Raw genomic sequence first — 19,315 nt, 5'->3', positions numbered from 1 at the left:
ACAAGGACCACCTGAGACACAGCCTGGTTGTAGCCAAACCTGGTCCAGAGAACAGGGTATCAAATGTCCTGCATGCTGCGTACTGACAGGTAGCAATGTTGTGGCCAACATCTACTTAGGATTTTAAGAACCTGCTTAAAATGTGCCTTTTCCTAGAGAAAAAGGAATCTCCTAGCAACTTTTTTGTCTACTTAAAGGCAAGGCCTCTAGGTCATTGTCTTGTTTAGAGAATGTAAGAATGTCAGGCCCTGCTGCTTTGGGCTGGCACAAGTTTGTGGTTTTCCCAGGTCCCGCCTGCAGCTTACCCGAATCCTCCTGCGCTGGCAGCCGCAGTACCCTCTCCGAACACTTTGCCTCCCGTCGAGCCCAGAGGGCTTGTAAAGGCTGGGGCTGAACCGAATGCTGGCACCCCTCCAAACCCAGGGGATCCCCCAAAAGTAGGAGGGCTGCCAAACACTGGAGCAGCACCGAAGCCACCTGAGCAAAACAGAGGCAAACAGAACAGGGAGAAAGAAAAGGAGACAGGAAAGAAGGCATCAAGCAGCCAGAAACCAAATCAAAAGAGGAGAAAGGGAGATAGGACGTCAGTAATTCCAACACAAGAACCCAAAAAAAAAAAAAAAAAAAAAAAAACCCACAATACCCCAACCTCAATCCCTCAGTCACACTGCTTCCCTGACTAGGAGCAGAGGGGCTGTGGCACTAAGAGCATCCCAGTGCCTTCCTGAGGCAGGTGGAACTTATCTCAAGTCCTGTTGAGAACAAACCACCCCAAATTCTGCAGGTCCATCCCAGGTTGCTTTCTAGCCTCATGATATCTGTGACTTTTCAGAGAAACCCCATTCCCAAAGCTAGTGTCTCCTAGTGTCTCAACACATAGTGGCAGGGTGACAGGGTTTAACTGTTCACTACACATACCAGGCTCCTAGTTTCAGGGAAACCCAGCTAGTAAAACTGGAGGTTCAGAGCCCCTTCCCTGGCAGAACCCTTGATCTGGGTCACAACAGAAGCAGGGTGATACACGCTGGCACCTAGTCACACACCTTTTACTTATTTACAGGCGGGTGGCCGCGGGCCTATCACCAATGTCCCTGACTTGAAGCTCAGAGGAATTTTTTCAAGTGCTTTTTTCCTGCAGCATCACTATAAAGCACACTAACCCACCCTCTGTCTGAACAAAGGCTGCAGTGTAGATTTTAACCAGCTGTTAAGATAGCTGTGAGGACGGCCTAAGTGCCCAGATCAGAACTCCGGGCCATTACAGGCAAGACGGAGACAACAGAAGGGGGTCAGGTGAAGCACCAGGCAGCCTCCTCTGACTGGTGGGGGAGACCGTCTGTGAGTCAATCCCCTGTTTCTAAGGTACCCCCAAACCTCAAAGATGCTGCTCTAGTTCTGAGGTTCAGAAGAAAAAGGTAATACGGGCATGCTGAGCCAGATGGCAGGGTATGCTCAGACTAGGAGGCAGGGTCATTACTACTGACAGCAAATCTCCTGTTCAAGAGGCAGATCCGCTTTGCCGTCCTCACACCCCTGCTTCTGCCACCGCAATCAAATGTAGGGCACGAGTGCAGTCAGGCGAGTGCAAGGCTGCTACTTGCAGTTCAATTGTGTGTCTATCTTCCACAGGGTTGCACAACTGAGGAGACACCTTGCCATGGCGCGTGTTTGGGTCACCATTCTGTATTTTAAACTCTTGAGTGAAATTCCAGGCTGTGCTACAGAAACTCGTGGCTTACAAACATAAACAGAATGGAAAAAAAAAAAAAAACCTGCTAAAAAGCCATTGTCCTTTAATTATTTAAACTGACCACAGATCTAGTTGCACTTTCTTCCTAGACAGACAAGGTTTCATCTTGCACCTTGTATTCAATATTGTTTAGACTTCTGCTGGAATGTGAGCAAAAAAATGAGAGGTTTTGATGACCCAGAAATTAACCTGGAGAGGAGGTGGCAGGAGAGCCAGCAGACAGACAGACAGACAGACAGGCGGGCACACACGCAAAGGCAAAACAAACTTGGGCCAAAGCTAAATGAATAGAGTGGTTGCTTTGGTCTTAGTTCTGGGGTCAGGCGATTCCCTCCAAATGGGAGCAGGAGTTCAGCTACAGGTGAGTGTCTGAACTAGCAAACAAGAAGCAGGTTTGGGGACATACACTAAGGTCTCTGAGCCACCAGTGTGGTGGCAGCTGTGTCATGGCAGCTCCCATCCCCTCCTACCCTGGGCCCCTTCCTCCAGTGGGTCACTGAGCTCTCAGAATTCCTTTTCATCTAACTTCAGCACGGGCAGGTGGCAGAGCGGGTACTGGACCATCTCAAGGCTTTGTCATGTGTCCTGTTTTCCTCTCTGCCACATGGCCTAGTAACTGATGATGAAAGCCTGAAGACCTCGGGCTGGCTGACAGTGAGGCCATGGTCAGGTTCATCTCCTGTCCTCTCCTTGGTGGCCTCCAACAGTATTAGTGCTGATGCAGTTTTTACTGAAGAGAGGACGAGCAGACACAAGTTTTCAGAGGCTCATCCGAAGGATCAGCCTGAAATTGTTCTTACAGTGGGGGGCTGACACCCCCCCCCCCCGAGCTGGAGGTCTGACTGACTCGCTCACAGGCGCTCTTGAGCTCATGTTCTCCCACTGAGTGCACCCAGCTTCTGTCCAAGCCCTTCATTCCACCTTCAGGACAGTGGCTCCCTGAGCAACATTCTCCTTTGTCTGCTCAGGCGCCCGGGTGTGAACAGTAGGTAACTCCCTGTAAGTCCTCACTCTGGGTGCTCACCAGAGAAACCAGAATTCAAAAAAACAAAAAAAACAAACAAACAAAAAAAAAAAACAAAACAGGCGCTAGCTTCTCAGTTCGAATCCACTGGGACAATTTGGAACACAGAGCTACACCCCAGAACAACAGAAGAAGTAAAGGAAACATCAGGTGACTAAAAAAGATAGAAAAGGCTCAGTGGTTAACAATGTCATGCTTCTCAAATGTTCATCTTATTTTAGTATGTAAGTCATGAGCTGTGTGGGAGGCTACTGATCAGGAGCCCCCCACTTTGGTTTTTAAGAAAGGTTGCCAAGTGGCCATGCTGACTACCAGTACCACCTACCAGCTCCAAACTTGTCCTTGTAATTAAAGCTAAAAGCTCTGTGGCCTTTTCATTTCAAGATTATTCTGTAAATATATCCCCAAAACAAAGCTGCAATGCCCATTTGTATTCCCTTTCATTAAATTCTAGGGAAAAGATGTTAAGAACTATCAACTAGGACTAAGCTGCAAACCAAGGTCTTAGAAATGAACACATTAAAAAAAAAAAAAAAAGAAATGAACACATTGCTTTATCTTGAAGCCATTGCACCTCAGGGTCACCTTCTAATCTGGGTCAGTTACTCGAAGATCAGCGTCACCTCAGGCAGGGAACTATTCAAAACAGGCCATCCATACAAGGGCAAACAATCCTGCCCACTCCCTGAGGGGGACAATTGCTAGAGGCTTCTTCTCTGCAGCACTGTCCCTGCCCCCTCCCAACACTCAACAGTCTTCCACCAACAGGACCAGCATTGCAGGCAGTGAGAGACCTCAGACAGGCAGGTGACAGAAATTAACAATGTGTTTCATGGAGCAGCGAAATGGCCTGGTAGTTAAGAACAGTGACTGCTCTTTCAGGACCTAGGATCAAGCCCCACACTCATGCAGCAGCTCACAACCATCTGCAACTCCAATTCCAAGTGATCCAACACCATGTTCTGACCTCCATGAATACCAGGCATCCACACAATGCAGATACACATGAAGGCAAACATCCACATTCATAAATTAAACAGACATTAAGCAACACATTTCATATTAATGCATACTGTGTTATTTTTTAAATACCTTAAACGAAAAGTGTATAAAAATCATTTAAAAGGTTATAGATGTGTATTTCTAGTAAAAGATTAAAAAGGGTGGCCCAGACCCACAATCCCAGTGTCCAGGAGGTTGAGGCCGGAAGATCGTGAACTGCACGAGGTGCAGCTTTGGTTGTAGAGGAGATACTAACTCAGAAAACCACACTCAAACAGTGACCTGGGAAGGGAAAGGTGACATTAGGGTTATGGTCCGAGCCTTGAGTGCTGTGGGACTCTAAGAGCCCTGTGCTGCAGGAGGCTCCCATGGACACACTTGAGTTATTTCCTGCCAGGTTCCTTTACTTTCCCCCTTCTTTTGAGTCAGGGTCTCACACTTAGAGAGATCTGGCTCCCTCTGCACCTCCAAATGCTAGGGTTACAAGCATGTACTGTCATGTTGGATTAATTTTTCTGATTCTTAACTATTTTGATAGCCTTTCTTAAGAATATAAAATTCTTTTAAGTGCATATTACATACCTCTTCTTTATAAAAAACATTTTTGTTTTGTTTTATTTTTACAGACAGGACCTTATTATGTAGACCAGGATGTCCTTGAACTCATATATCTACATGCCTTTGCCTCTGGAGAGTTGGGATTGAAGGAGTGTGCCACCACATTTGCGTTCTCTCTTTTTTAAAAGCATGACTTATGTATTAGAAATGCAGTGGATTCTCAATAAATACAAAAATATACTGGAGAACAAAGTAACTTCTTACTGTAATCCCAGTCCCTTGATATAAGCACCCAAGGGCATTGTGTCCAAAGGGGTACCTTACATAAACTCACGAGTCACCCACACACGCACACAGATAAGCTTGGGTCACTCTGTGGGTTACCTGTTTTATTTGGAGTGGAAAATCCAAAACCTTGGGATGCCACGCTCCCACCGCCAGAGCTGAATGTGCCAGCAGGCTTCTGTTCCCCGAAGGATGAGCTGCCAAACCCTCCAAATGTCTTAGCTCCGCTGTTTCCAAACAGATTAGAGGTATCTAAAGGGAGCAAGAACAGGTGTGAGGGAGTTTGAATAGGAAGGAGGTATATCCTCAGTTACTTCTCAGATGACAGAAGGGAGTCCTATCAGTTGAGTTTCTGGACAGGAACAATGGCGCAGCCCAGCATCTAGGGGAGCTCCAGATGAGTTTAAAATCACTGATACTCAGGTGCAGGCCTTCCTGGTGCAGCTCTACAGAGACAAAAAAGACCTCACAGTAGGGTTCCCAGAGGTCTTGGTCTACCCACCAAGGGCGACCTGTTTGCATCCTGTGCTTAAACTTCTATACGACAAGGCCAGGTCACATCTGTCTCTCATGTCAAACTAGAAGAGTCAGGGTAGAATCTGGTCCTCCACAGGGATGCCAGCATGCTGGCTGCTGCCTGGGTTGTGCAGTCTTACTGCTCTCTGACCTGAGGAGGAGAGAGGTAGGGTCAGGGACAACCCCAACATCATTACAGCATTTGGATGACTGTACATTGTTGAAATTTGTTCACACCCATGGCAAGGCAGGAAAAAGTTGCTATGCGTGCACAGTCTATGTTTTTTAAAGCTAGAGAAGTATTTTTTAAATGTTTTCACCATGAAAAAAATGGTCAATGTTTCAAAAACATTTTTCCTTGGATATGAACACATGTGTAGACACACACACACAGACAACACACAATTCCCCATCAGTATGCACATTTTCACACAATCAGCTAAAAACAAAGATCCCTTTGCCCCAGGCTACAGTGGAACAGACTGAGGTTTGCAGCCAGGCGTAGGCTAATAGCTAGATAGCTCTGTGACCTCAAGTAAGAACTCAGCTAACTTAGGTCACAGTTCCCTGACATCACCAGGTGCCTCCCACGCCTGCTGCCCTCAGAGTAGGCAACATGCAGCAGGTGCTGAGGAGAGGAAGCACAGGGGCAGCAGTCCACCACCATTCATCCCAGTTGCTCTGGAATGTGGCACAGGATCATCTGCAGCCCCACTTCACATCCAACAATATTTTTTGGGTCTCTCCTAATGGCTCCATGCTAGTAGCCTGTAGCTTAAAAATTGTTACATTGATTAACTTTCTGTGTATGCACATGTGTGTGGGCATTTGTGTGCTACAGCATACACCTTGTGGTCAGTACTGAACTCAGGATGCTGGCCTTGGTGGCATGTACCTTTACCCTCACAGCCATCTCACTGGCCTAGATTCACTTTATTTACTTTTAAGACAAGAGTCTCACTGTGTGTCCCTGATTGGCCTAGAGCTTGCTTTTAGAACCAGGCTGACCTTGAACTCAGATCCACTTGTCTTGGGGATTAAAGGTAACAACTGGCTGCTGGCCCAGCTTTTAAAAACATGCTAAGTAAAAATCTTGGTGGATGGAAGTGTGCTTTATAGTAAAAGATTCTTCACTTATGTAGGAATTAGCCAGTTACAAAATACTCTTTGTGGAGCCAACCAAAGACTAATACTTTGAGATAACAGAGACAAGTAAAGCTAGTATGTGCTCTGGACTTCCACCCTAAAGGCCTCATAGGTCCCCTTTAGTTTTATACTTGGCAAAACCACCAACAATATCCAACATCAAGGTCTGATTCACTCCAAATTAAATCTGCCATAAAGAGTGTTAGAGAGGTCCGGCTCCAGCTTTCTGCAGGTCTGAAGTCATGAACACAAGTCTGATGCACTCAGAAGGGCTCCTCTAGAGCCTCACCTAGGCTTCTCTCCAGGGAGCTTCCTCAGGAACTGCCATGGAGGGAGCCTTTTGTAGGCTCCCGGCTTGAAACAAATGACCTCTCCATCCCAATACATCCTTCAGGTCCTTGAAGAGAAACAGCATGTACAGGACAATGCTCACTCTGTGTCAGGATGACACTTGACAACATGCCCTAATGGGTGACAATGCACACACAATGCTGAGTCTTAAATGACCTCAGAGTCTAATAGTCTGACTGTGGCTGGGAGATAACAAGACTTCTCAAAAGAAAACCCATTGGTTTCCTGCTACTCTTCTTAGATTGTCTGTCTTCGCCATGGCCTGTTTTCTTGTCTAGACTGAATTGAGCTTGGACTTTACCCTACTGTTGTTAGGAAGCTGCTAGAGTTTTGCATCAGAACTGTGGTAAAATAAAAGCAGCCTAAGAATATTTAATTTGAGATGATTTCCCCAACCATGGCAAAGATGTGGGGGTGGGAATGGGGGGGGGCTGTGACCACAGTAATGGGGAAGGTCTATGTGAGAGGTGGGCAGGAAACAGGTGGAATTCAGCCAGGAGAAGAGCAGTGCTTCTGAGCATGGGATGCCAGAGTCACCAGGGAGCAAGGCTTCTCACTCAGCCTGCACTTACTTGGTCATAGGGTTTAACAAGATCCTGATTCCTTCTCTTGAAATCATAAAAAAACATTAAGACCACTAGGTGTCTGCTATTGTAGCTGTTTAACAACCATGCACGGAGAGGAGAGTCCTGGTGTGTGGTGTGCTCATTCTCATGGGGTCAACACTCTTCAGCTGACTTCAGGCACCTAATGTGGGCATGGGGAGGGATATGCAAGGTTGCTCAGAAGGATCTCTAGGACAAGGCCAGCTGACAAGCAAAAGCCATGGTGTCAGAGATGAATTAATGCAGAGGGATGCTTAGGGGATATGACACATCTAAACCATTAACAAGCTGGCTGGTAAGTAACATGGCCTCATACATGACGATCCACCCCAGTTTCTAAGTACCATGACAAGTGATGATGCCAAGTGCTGTGTTTGGTATGTTACATGTATGTGAGCTAAGTGCCACATCTGTTGCTTTTTCACTTTTGTCTGAAAGGACCATGCTTTTACAGCATTTGCTACAGAGAGCCTTTCTGTCCTGGGGACAGGTGGTCAAACATTTCCATTACATCAGGACTCTCGGCCCCTGCCTTCCCATGAGCCTATTTTTGTTTTGCTTATCAGAATTCTGTTGTTCGCCTGCAGAATAGTTTTTGCAAACGCAATTTCTGAGATCCAGCCACTGTAGGTTCTAAAATCTCTCCTGGCAGAGCCTGGTGACCTAGGAGGGAAGTAACCAGACAAACAATCCTGCCACATGTTACCAGAGCAGAGACACCAGGACAACCAGTCCTTGATCTATATAGCCGGAAGAGCAAAACATTGGGACACAGAACATTGCTCTTCATGCCATAGGCCTTAATATGATGGAGACAGCAAAGAGAAAAGCAGTGCATCCACTAACATCGTGGACAGCTCACAACAAGAAAACAACTCGCAATCCCACCCACAGTAGCAGTATACAGCATTCTCTACTTCCAACTATGACAGACAGATGGATGCAGAACAGAAGAATTAGCTGGAGAAGAAAGTGCTAGGAGGTCCAGCTTCAGGGGAAGCAGCAGCAGAGATAAGTGATGAGAACCACGCAGGCCCAAGCCCACGCTAGTGCATTTCAGCTTCAGAGGAGCCAGGTGAGCGGAAGCGCTGTGCCCATGTGGAGGGCTCATAGCTGCTGTCTGCTACCCTGCCTTCAGGAAACAGTGAGCTTGGCCTTGGGAGAGAAGACAGAAGTAGCCCATGACACTTATCTGTCTCCAAGCTCTGATGTCCTTTCAATAAGAGGACACCTTATTAAAACAAAATTCAGCACCAAAGCAGAGCAGTATGGACACAGACCCCTCTCTACCTTCACCCTTTTTCTGTATTTGTTTCTGAAGCTTTGACAATACCATAGAGTGACAGTGACATCAGAGGATTGAGGAGCTGGGAAAATTCTTCTCAACTTACTTGGGGTCGTTGTAGATCCAAAGCCCCCACTGGCCGAGCTGAATGGGTTTTTGTTGGCAGCATCCTGGCTGGGTTTTCCTCCAAGGCCACTGAAGAAACCGCCCCCTCTTGTAGCATTTCCAGACCCAAACACGCTACCACTGGAAGTAGATGACTGCTTAAAAAAAAAAAAAAAAAAAAAAAAACACATGGGGGTGGGCAGTGAAGTAGCAAACAAGAAAGAATGAGATCACCGTAAAACTGCAGGCACATCCTGGCTGGACAGGCCCACAGACGGGAAAAGCAAGAGGACTCTTATCAGACTCTCATCGGCTCTGGAAGAAACACTCCAGAAAATCTGAGGTTCTTTGGTTACTGCATTTAGCAATAGGTGGGTGCTCAACGCTTATCTGTCATGCTGCCTGCACTGTCTGATTCAACACCAGGGACAGGGAAAGCAAGCATTACAGATCCACCAAATCTGAGTCTGAAAACAAGGAGAAGCTACGGTGTCTTCACTAGTGTTAGGTGAAGTCATCAGCAATGACTAGTGATTTATAGGCATTTCTCTCCCCTTGTGCACTTAGAATTCAGAATGACTTGTCCAGTGCTGTAGAGAGCAGCCTAAATCAGCCCCATTGCTGAAATGATGACCACTGTTAGAATTCCATCCAAGCACTCAGAGGATGCTGCTAACTCAGGGCACATTCTGACTCAGAGTTGCACCAAGCACAAGGCGCTCACTTTCTGTTTAGAAGCCGGCCATTCAGAGACCAGCTTATGGTTTAGGGGCTGCTCACAATTAGTTAAGCTGACACTGGCTGATGATTCAGAGTAAGACAGGCTTTAGGAAAGGGCAGCAATGCAGAGAAACAATGGGGGCTGCCAGCTGAGTGAGGGGCACAGTGGTACTGTCCATCGTTCCTGTGAGACAGAAACCTGCCCACTTCAAAATGGTGGAAAACGAACGGAACTTTAGAACTGCACCCGAGTGATTGTTCAGGCATAACATGTACTGAAATCACAACAATAAAGACCCGTGCAGCATGGTCCCTGTGCAAGACAACATGCAAATTTGTTAAGTGTTCCCTACTTTAAAAAGAACGGCACCTGAAACACAACTGCTCAGAAGTGGCTGCCAGCACTACTGTTGTAGCTGCACTGGTTTGGACTAGCCACAGCTTAGCTTCCACACAACCTGTGCTGTACAGCCCTGGGCTGATCCCTTCATTTCTGCTTATGAGTTATGCCATCTGTCCCCTCGGCCAGCATATCTGGCTGTTCTCCATCTGTCCCCTCGGCCAGCATATCTGGCTGTTCTCCCCGCAGCCCCAGTGTCTCTGCTGTTCTGCATAGAAGACCAAGTTTGGTTTTAGGGCAGTGCACTTAATTCTACTGGATAGTTCCCACCCTTAAGCTTCTTTAAAAAACTGCCACCGTGAGTAAGCACTAATGGCCTTTGCAAGGGCAGAAACCATGACAACTGAAGCATAAATCCAGTGTCCCTAACATCCCCACATCAGGCTGGGACATAGGAAGTCATCAAATATAAACATTCTGCTCTAGAAAACCAAATGCTCTCAACACAGGCCATCCACAGAATGAGCAGAAGCGAGTAACTCACTCACTTTCTGCCTAGTGGTCATTTTCTGTTGACTGAAGTAAGTATGAATCAAAGTCCAAAGCTAAGTCTCTGTAGCTCTCACTTCTGCCCCAGGCAGTAGACTCAAACTCCATGCAGATCAAGGCTGCTTCTTAAACCTGTTTCTCTGCTGAGACTCCATCCCACAGGTGCCAGCACTGTCCCACCAGTTTTTGTTTGGATCCTCACTAGTCGACTGGCTGTGTTGCAAGTGCTTGAGTGTTCCTACATGGTCAGGCTACCTCACCTCCCAGGGCTGGGGTGTCGCTCACCTGGCACTCTTCCTTGTATACTAGACCTTGCACTAAAAGGATAACAGTGATAGAGGTATCCTTGTGTCCCAGAGACGGATCTTTCTTGTCTGAGGACCAGGAAGAAAGTCTACGTCAGGGTGCTGTGCTCATTCTGGCTGGTACTGGACGGTCTCAGTCTATCTGTCTCCTAGCTGAGCTGGAGCAAGGTCACTGTTCAAGGCAGAGCTAGGTAATCATTCAGGCTCCTTTGGTGTTTCAGGTCTTGCCTCTTTTTTTTTTTTTTTTTTTTTTGAGGGGGGTGGTTTTTCTATGCAACGGAATTATTAATTTCTTTATTAAATGATATGTTTTTGAAACTTGTTTATGTTGCCTTTTTAAAATGAATACTACTTTGCTCTTTTAGAGTGATGAGTTCCCAGTTTGATATTTTACCAGCCCCAGTGCATATAAATGTCTTTTCTTTGCTGTCTTTTTTTTAAACTTTATTTTAAAAAAACAAACATAAATGTACAAATTTTTAAGCATTTTTGTATAAAAGTATACGAATAATTTTTTAAGGTTGTAATTAAGTATTTGTGGGTACATATACATACACATATGTATATATGTAACAATAATATAGGAAAAGAGGTTATTAATTTGAGGGGATAGGAGAGAAAGTGGGAGGGGCTGTAGGAAGGAAAGGGGGATGTGATACAGTTCTATTTTAATTAAAATATATTCTTTTTCTTTTCTTGAACTTCACACAGTCTGTGAGTTGTTTCTGGGGTGTTCATAGCTTTCTGGGGTTAGTATCCCACTATCAGTGACTGCATTATTATGTCTGTTTTTTTGTGACTGGGTTATCTCACTCAGGATGATATTCTCTAGATGCATCCATTTTCTTAAGAATTTCGTTAAGTCATTGTTTCTGATAGCTGAGCAGTACTCCATTGTGTAAATGTACCACAATTTTTGTATCCATTCATCTACTGAAGGACATCTGGGTTCTTTCCAGCTTCTGGCTATTATAAATAGAGCTGCAATGAACATTGTGGTGCATGTATCTTTGTTGTATGTTGGAGCGTCTCTGGGGTAAATGCCCAGAAGTAGAATAACTGGGTCTTCAGGTAGTACTATGTCCATTTTTCTGAGGAACCGCCAGACTGATTTCCAGAGTGGTTGTATCAGTTTACAACCAGGCCTTGCTTTTCTTAGAAACAGAGTGTATGTTTGTGTGTGTTTATGTTCTGAGGGGCGGGTAGGGTATTAGGGGGTATCTGTACATGTTTATCTTCTAACCTGTTATATAGTTTGGCACAAGAAATACAATGACTTCAAACTTAAGCCCAAAAGGAGTTTAGCATGTCACTGTCAATTTTTAAAATTGATGGCAAAATATATAGCAATATTGGCATTTGGATCATCTGTTCTCCCATGGCAATGGCAGTGATTACACCCAGTGTCCCCAATTATACCACTAGTATGGACAGAACTCAATAGTCCTAGCTGAAATATTGTAACTGTTAAACTACACTGTCTCATTCTTTCTCCCTGTAGTCCAATGGTTCTTAACCTGGAGATCAAAGAACCTTTCACAGGGCTTGCCCAAGACCAATGAGAAACATATATATTTTAAATTACAATTCACAATAGTAGAAAGGTTAGTTATGAAGTTGCAACAAAATAATTTTATAGTTGAGGCTCACTACAAGATGAGGAACTGTACTAAAGGTTCACAACATTGGGAAGGCTGAGAACCACTGCTTTAGCCCATGTCTGTTTCTGCCTGCTTTGATGGATTTACACACTGAGGTATTTAATACAAGTAGAGCCATCCAGTACTATCCTGGTGCAGCTGGCTTATTCTGCTTTGCCCATGTTAATCATGTGTAGCATGAATCAGAACTTCACTTCTTTTTATGGCTGAATAATGTTTTGCTGATGTACATTCCAGCTGCTTCATCTACAGTACACACTGACAAAAAAAAAAAAAAAAAAAAAGGAGCTCCTTTTTGGTCATAACACCTTGGAGTCAAAACTGCTGGGTCATGTGGCAGAAGTACTATTAGCCTTTGATAAGGCCTCAAACTACATCTGTATAATTAAACAGAACCACCAGCAACATATGAATCTCTACATGTTAACAATGAGGGATGTTTAAAAGTAGCGAGTATTATCTGCTGTTTTGTTTTTTTGAGACAGAGCTTTCTCTGTGTATCCCTGGCTGTCCTGGAACTAAGCCTCTACAGACCAGGCCTTGAACTCTGAGACCCACCTGTCTCTGCCTCCGAAGTGCTGGAATTAAAGGTGTGTACCAACATTGCCCACACAGCCCAGCCTGCTGAAATTTTATTCCCCACTGTTTAATGCAGTTTTGGTTTCTCCTCACATTCACTGGCCATTCATGACACTGCAGCAGCAACTGTTCTCAGTCTCTGCCAAGGTCCCCTTTCCACTATCTAAGCTTTTGACTCAGTGCTCACTTGCAGCCCCCAACTCTCTGAAACCAGTTCAACAGGTTGTCTACCACCTTCTCTCCCTTAGGGAAAACAAGTTTTCAAATATCAGCCCAGCAACACTTCCGGCCCACATGCTCTTCTAGAGCAATAATAGGCATCTAATTGTCCTCTTCTTGGACTTGAGGCTATGTAAGGAGACAATGAAGCCTCTGTGGTATTCCAAGACAAGGATCTGGGAGGCTCTGGAGCAGCAGTTCTTAATCTGTGGTTGAGATCCCCTTGGGGGTACCAACAGATATTTATGATTCATAACAGTAGCAATCAGTTATGAAGTAGCACCAAAATAATTTTACGGTTTGAGTCAAGTCAGTACAACATGAAGAGCTGTATTAAAAGGCTGTAGCCACTGGGAATGGTAACCCATTTATGCTCCCATCAGGAGCATTCGTGTGTCCTGAGACATGCAGACATTTATCTGTGTGTGAAGCTAGGCATTGATGTTGAGTGTTTTCCTCAATAGCTTCTCTGCTTTAGTTTACTTTTTGAGACTGGGGTCTCACTGAACCTGGAACTTACTCACTGGGTAGGATGCCTGGTCAAGGAAGCCCTGAAGATCTTTCTGTCTGTCTCTGCCTCTTAGATGCTGGAACCACACTTGGATACTCATGTTTAACAAGCACATCAGTGTATTCAGGAATACACAGTGTATTCCTCCGGCCTTCTGACTTTTGCAAAATTATCAGTATGTATGTCTGTGCTTTTAAATTGTATTACTAATTAAATTGACCATCTTTATGCCAATTGGTTATCTGTCCCTTTAGTAATTTTTAAAAATTACATTTACTTATTTTTACGTGTGTGTATGAATCATTACAAGCTTGTAGAGATAAGAGGACAAACTTAGCGAAATCAATTCTCTGGTTCTACCATGTAGGTTCCAAAGATCAGTCTTGAGATCATTAGTTTTGACAAATGCCTTTACCCTGCTGAACTCTCCTTTATTTTTTCTTTCTGTGATGAGTGTTATTGATTTACTTATTTTTAGTTTGTACAAACTGGTTTAAATTCAATTAAATAACACAACCTGGTTTCGAACTTGCAGTGATCCTCCTGTTCCTATTTCCTGAGTTTTGAGATTATAGGTAATGTGCTGTCATGTCTAGGAGATTTTCTTTTTTTATATTATTGTAAAATAAAACATAAAAATTACCAATTCAGCTCTTCCCCACCTCTTGTGTGTGTGTGTGTGTGCATGCACAGCCCAGCAATACATGTATATAATGTATGGACAATTTGCAGGAGTTACTTCTCTGCTTCCATTTCAATTCCTGGGGCTCAAACTTAGGTCACAAGCTCCTTTAACCACTGAGCTACCTTGCAAGTCCCATTTTAGTTTTAAAATTATTTATGAGATAAGATATTGCTAGTATGTAGTCTAAGTTGACTTAGAACCTGTCTGGTGATCTTCCTGACATGGCCTTATGAGTTGTGGAACTGCAGTCTTAAGCAATGACAGTGTCGGACAATAGCACTGTCTTCTTTTCTGTTTCTTTTTTATATATTTATGTGTGTGTACATGTGTGTGCATGACCCTGCACCCGCCAAGACCACATACCAGCCCTAATCTTTTTGTTAAGTCCAAGCTTTCCATATGAAAAGCTTACTGAATCCTGACAAATGTTTGGTGCTCTGTGAGGTCAATGCTCTAGGCAGCACGTACTCCGCTTCACAGGGCTCCTGAAATTCTCTCAGAGTGAGCACTTATTAGAACCGCTGTGCCCTCAGGTGAGCCTGCCTGGCCTAGCACTCTGAAGCAGGTACTGTAGGCTTCCCTCTCCACACATCAGCACAGGTTGGGTGGGTTAGGGCATCCAACCATTTTGTTCTGTGAGGAGCAGCACACTGTATTTGGCTGCTGTGTCTCCCCTCCCTCCTTTCTTTTTTTTGGCATAGGGTTTTTTTTTTTTTTTTTTGGTGTGGCCCTAGATATTCTGGAATTTGATCTGTAGACCAGGCTGGCTTCAAACTCAGAGATCCTGAGTAGACCAGGTTGAGATCCTCAGTAGACCTCTAGTTCCTGAGTGCTGGGATCTAAAGGCATGGCCCACTACCCCCAGCTGCTCTTTTTCTTCCAGAAGAACACAGCTCAAACATGTCGTGAGCCACAATGTGGGTACTGGAAACCAAATCTAGGTCCTTTGCAAGAGCAACAAAGGCTCTTAACTGCTGAGTGTCTCTCCAGCCCACAGCCCACTGCTCTGTCTCTCCAGACCACCCACAGCTACTTTGGTGCTGCTGAGGCAGAGCAGAATAGCTATAAAGCCGCCCAGTCTCCAGAGCCTAAGCCCTCTGAGCACCCTTGTGTACCCCTGCTTTCCTGCTGGGTCTGGTCTGCTGTTGAACATATCCAGAGTGCCCTTACGTGTCATTTACTACTTTTTAAAAATAGGAGCTCCATGTGGTCCTTTTAAAGGTATGTTGACACATCGTAGAATTTCTCATTCTTTACTGCAACTTTTAAGTTTCTCTTTTACATCTCAACATGTAAACACAGCTGTCTGTATCACTGTAGAAGTGTCTGTAAATGTGCTTCTTCTGATGTTTATTCTGTGCTTGTTTAGAACTCCTGGACTAACTTAAGGCACGGAGTGAAGGGTGTCTAAACTGCTCTTCTTGCTATTCTGGGACATCAGACTACTTGCACAGGCCAAGCCCCATGGATCTGGAGCAGCTCCCTTCTGGACTCTTCACTCTGTACACATCTTGGTTTCTGGCCATGGGAGCTACTGACTACAAACATCCCGGTTTTCTTAAGTTAGTGAATGTGGTCATGGAGGAAATGGCTCCTGAGCTCCATTTTCCTTTTTCTGGGTCCTCGTCTTCCCCACCTTAGCTTGGTACAGTAGTTCAGTAGTGCTGTTAAAAAGAGTGCTTCCATGTTTTATGCAGCATTTTCTGCCATTCTTGGTAGTTTCTATTAGCAAAGATCCCTCTCTCTTCTAAGATCACTAAGTGGGGTGAAGCCCATCTCCAAAGGGAAGTGCGGACTGAGAGACAGCCGCTCTGCCCACCACTGTGCTCACTGTGGGCTCTCACAGCTTCATCTCACTTGTCTTCTGTAGGGTCTCTGCTGAGGCTGCTGTGCTGTGTGACTCAGTCTCTCGGGACCACACTGTCCTTTTAAATGGAGACACAAACAGCACTTATCTATGCAGTAGTCAACCTGATTATATGAGTTTTCATTAAAGCACAAAATTCTGCCCAGCCCAAGTGCCACAGCTCAGACTACCAGGGACCTAGAACCACAGGCAACTCAGTAGAGAGTCGGGTGCTGTAGTCCCTGCTACAGTCTTCTTCCTAAACAACCATTAAAAAGTAAAAACAACTATGATAGCAAAATGTTGAGGTTGGTGGTATGGGTCTAAAATTAAAGCTACATGGGATATTAAGGCAGGAGGACAGCAAGTGTAAGCCAGTCTCTGAAACATAGGCCTGATTTCAAAAAACAAAACCAAAAACAAAAAAGGGAGGAAGGATGGGGAACCGGGCATGTAGCTCAGGATAGAGTACTTGTCTAACATGAAACAAACAAGGTCCAAGATTTCATCCATATAAAAACAAAGATGTAAAAATCACCTTAGGTCAGTGATTGTACAAAGACAATAAGGCCATCGATCGGCTTTAGTTCATGGTTATCCATGGCTTGTCAGCCTTGATCTGAGAGGACAGACAGAGTCTGTAAGTCCAGTAAGTTACTTCTCTCAGAGTACTGCTAAAGAGTGACTCATACACTGGTGATTCTCTTTAATCGGCAGTAGGGCCTCTTTTACCCTAAAGGCATCTGAGGCCAGGTGAGGTAGTGCATGCCTTTAATGCCAGCATTCCGGAAGCGAAGGCAGAACTGAGACTCTGAGTTTGAGGCCATCCTAGTTTACAGTACAGAGTATGTTCAGGCCAGCCTGGATCCTTGAGCATAAACTGAGTTTATTACACTGGGAAAAAACTAGATAGATGCTCACACAGATAGAGACAGTCATGTCCACGTACCTGGCCAAACACTGATCCACTGCTACTGGCTGCTTGACCAAACACAGAACCAGTATTACTAGACCCAAAACCTGTAAGACACAAAGACAGATATTTAATTTGGTGAAATCTTTTTAACATCAAAACTAAACCCAAACCAAATCAAAACACCAACAGTCTTTAGATGTGTTATGAACATCACTGGGTGTAAAAGCCATCACTGTCCTTCTCCAGTGGTGAGGTGATCGTATCCTACATGCTGCAATACTAACCCGCTGAAAAAGACGTGCCTATTTATGCAGCCATGGCACAAATGCATGGAAGTAACCAATTACTTTCCACTTAGAGGCCTGTTCCACAGGAGGGAATTCATTCCTGGCCCTGTAAACAAACTGGTCAAAAGCCCAGGCTGAGGAGGTCACAGACATGTGGGAAGAAGCTGCTGTTGCTCTGCTAAATAGACAAGTCCAATTTCTTTCTGAGTAATACTGCGCTCAGTCTTGGTCAGAGAAGCCTTTTGTAGTGGGCAGTTGGTTAATGAAGAGACTCCTAACTGTGCTGAGACTAAGCGACTGTTAGGTGTCCTACCCTAAGCTAGACAAAAGGTTTCCAGCACACCATGGAAGACAGAGCAAGGAGTATAAAGAATTTAAGAGCATGACCTTTGGAAGGAAGAGAGTAAAATCATTTTTAAACATGATATGGCTGTTGTGCTCACGAACTTACAGCAGCAATGATTATCTGCCTGCTAACGGTCCAGAACGGAATGGGAGGAACACATAAGGCCCTACCCCTAGTTGAGGACCTTCTGGCTAGTTAATGGCTACTGGAGGAGAGTCACTTTTCTTCAGAAGTGTATTTATGGATAAGTTATTTGTGGTCCAGTAAGCATCCCATATCTATGCTCATAAAAGTTATTAAAGCTATTAAACTCAGACAGTCATTTAAAAAAGAAAAGGAACAGAAAGCAGGAAGGGGTTGTTGAGAAGAACAGTTTCAGAGAGGAGAATAAGACAGGGAACGGAGATGTGTGTGATTCTGATCAAAATACATTACACACATGCATGCGCACACACAAAAGTGTCAATAAATATATTAACAATTTTTTAAAAATTGTTTCCCCACTGAGAAAATGAAAATTCTATGTAAACACAGCTGTTCCTTGGTATCCACAAGGGATCAGTTCTAGATCTCTGAGGATACCCAGATATAAAATCTGAGGACGTAGCAGTCTTATTCATGACGTGGTGTGGTGTGGTGTGGTGTGGTGTTTGAGCCCATGTGTCCAGCCTCCCATATATCTTCCATCATCTTGGGATGACTTTGGTACACTGCAGTATACAGGAGACACTATGTTAAGTAGCTGTTCCTTTGTACTGCTGAGGGATAATGACAAGACAAAGTGTACATTGCCAGTACAGATTTCTCCTAATTATTTTAATCCATGGCGGGCCACATCTGTAGGTACAGAACCCACACATGTGGAAGGCCAATTGCAAGGCACTTACCTCCCTGTTAGCATTTTAAAGTAACATAAATTACGAAGTCTATAGAACTGAGGTCTTCTACCAGGTGGTGGTTCGGGCAGGGTGGCACACCCTCACTATCTTGGCTCATAAGAGTACTTTCCAGTGACCTACACTAGGACTCTCTCTCCCTAATCTACATACACTCAAGCACTGTATCCCATCAGGGTGGACTATCTTCTGGCAGTGAGGCAAGTGATACAGGCCTTTAACTAAGAGGGGGTGGAGTTTCTCGCTCATTTCTGGAGCTAATTAGAGGGGTGAAAACAGACACATGTAAATTCCTCAACTAGTCCTGGAGGTGGGCTCCACAATCCATTCAAATACTCTATGCTTAAATAAGGCCCCTCTGGAGGCTCCAAATTTGGTAAGTGGGCTCACTGGTGTGCACAGGCTTTTTAAAGTCCTGTCCCCGATGCTCAGGACAAGCAGTGCACAATCTTCTTTACGTCTTAGGCCTTCTCCCTGTCCATTAAATGCCCATCACCAAATGGGTCTTATTTGCACAGCATCAGGGCATGGGTGGAAGTGGGGTGGGATGGTGGTGTCCACAGTTGTGTATCTCTGCCTACTGTGTCTTTAGAGTTGTTTTGCTAAGAATTTAACACTCATTAAAAGAAGGGAAACCATTTCCTTTTAACAAATTACAAGTTGTTTCAATTATCACTGAAAAAAAAAAAAGAATTCGAAATTATGTGCTATCCTGCCTTCCAGGAAACCATTGGTATCTTGTTTATTCTGGAGCCTAAATGCTTAACAATTACCTCTTCTTTGTGTTTTTCCCCCGTCTGTGTAGGGTTTCTTTGTGTACCCCGGCTG

The 19,315-nt window shown here is 44.6% G+C and overlaps 1 protein-coding gene across 3 annotated transcripts in view; it reads right to left on the bottom strand.

Moving 5' to 3' along the window:
- NUP214 (nucleoporin 214) overlaps window positions 1-19,315 on the bottom strand; it is an 82,011-nt gene that overhangs the window by 4,169 nt on the left and 58,527 nt on the right. For 2 of the 3 annotated variants that reach the window (XM_080927262.1, XM_080927264.1), the window contains exons 30-33: window positions 16,992-17,062; window positions 8,629-8,785; window positions 4,719-4,871; window positions 306-477 (exon numbers count right to left, since the gene is read on the bottom strand). In XM_080927262.1, the coding sequence (XP_080783388.1) occupies window positions 306-477; window positions 4,719-4,871; window positions 8,629-8,785; window positions 16,992-17,062 (553 nt within the window). The remainder of the gene's footprint in view (window positions 1-305; window positions 478-4,718; window positions 4,872-8,628; window positions 8,786-16,991; window positions 17,063-19,315) is intronic. The other variant, XM_080927263.1, reaches the window with a different exon arrangement.

Source organism: Micromys minutus (assembly GCF_963924665.1).
Source record: "Micromys minutus genome assembly, chromosome: 13".
NCBI lineage: Eukaryota > Metazoa > Chordata > Mammalia > Rodentia > Muridae > Micromys > Micromys minutus.
This window is presented reverse-complemented; position numbering and strand designations above follow the sequence as displayed.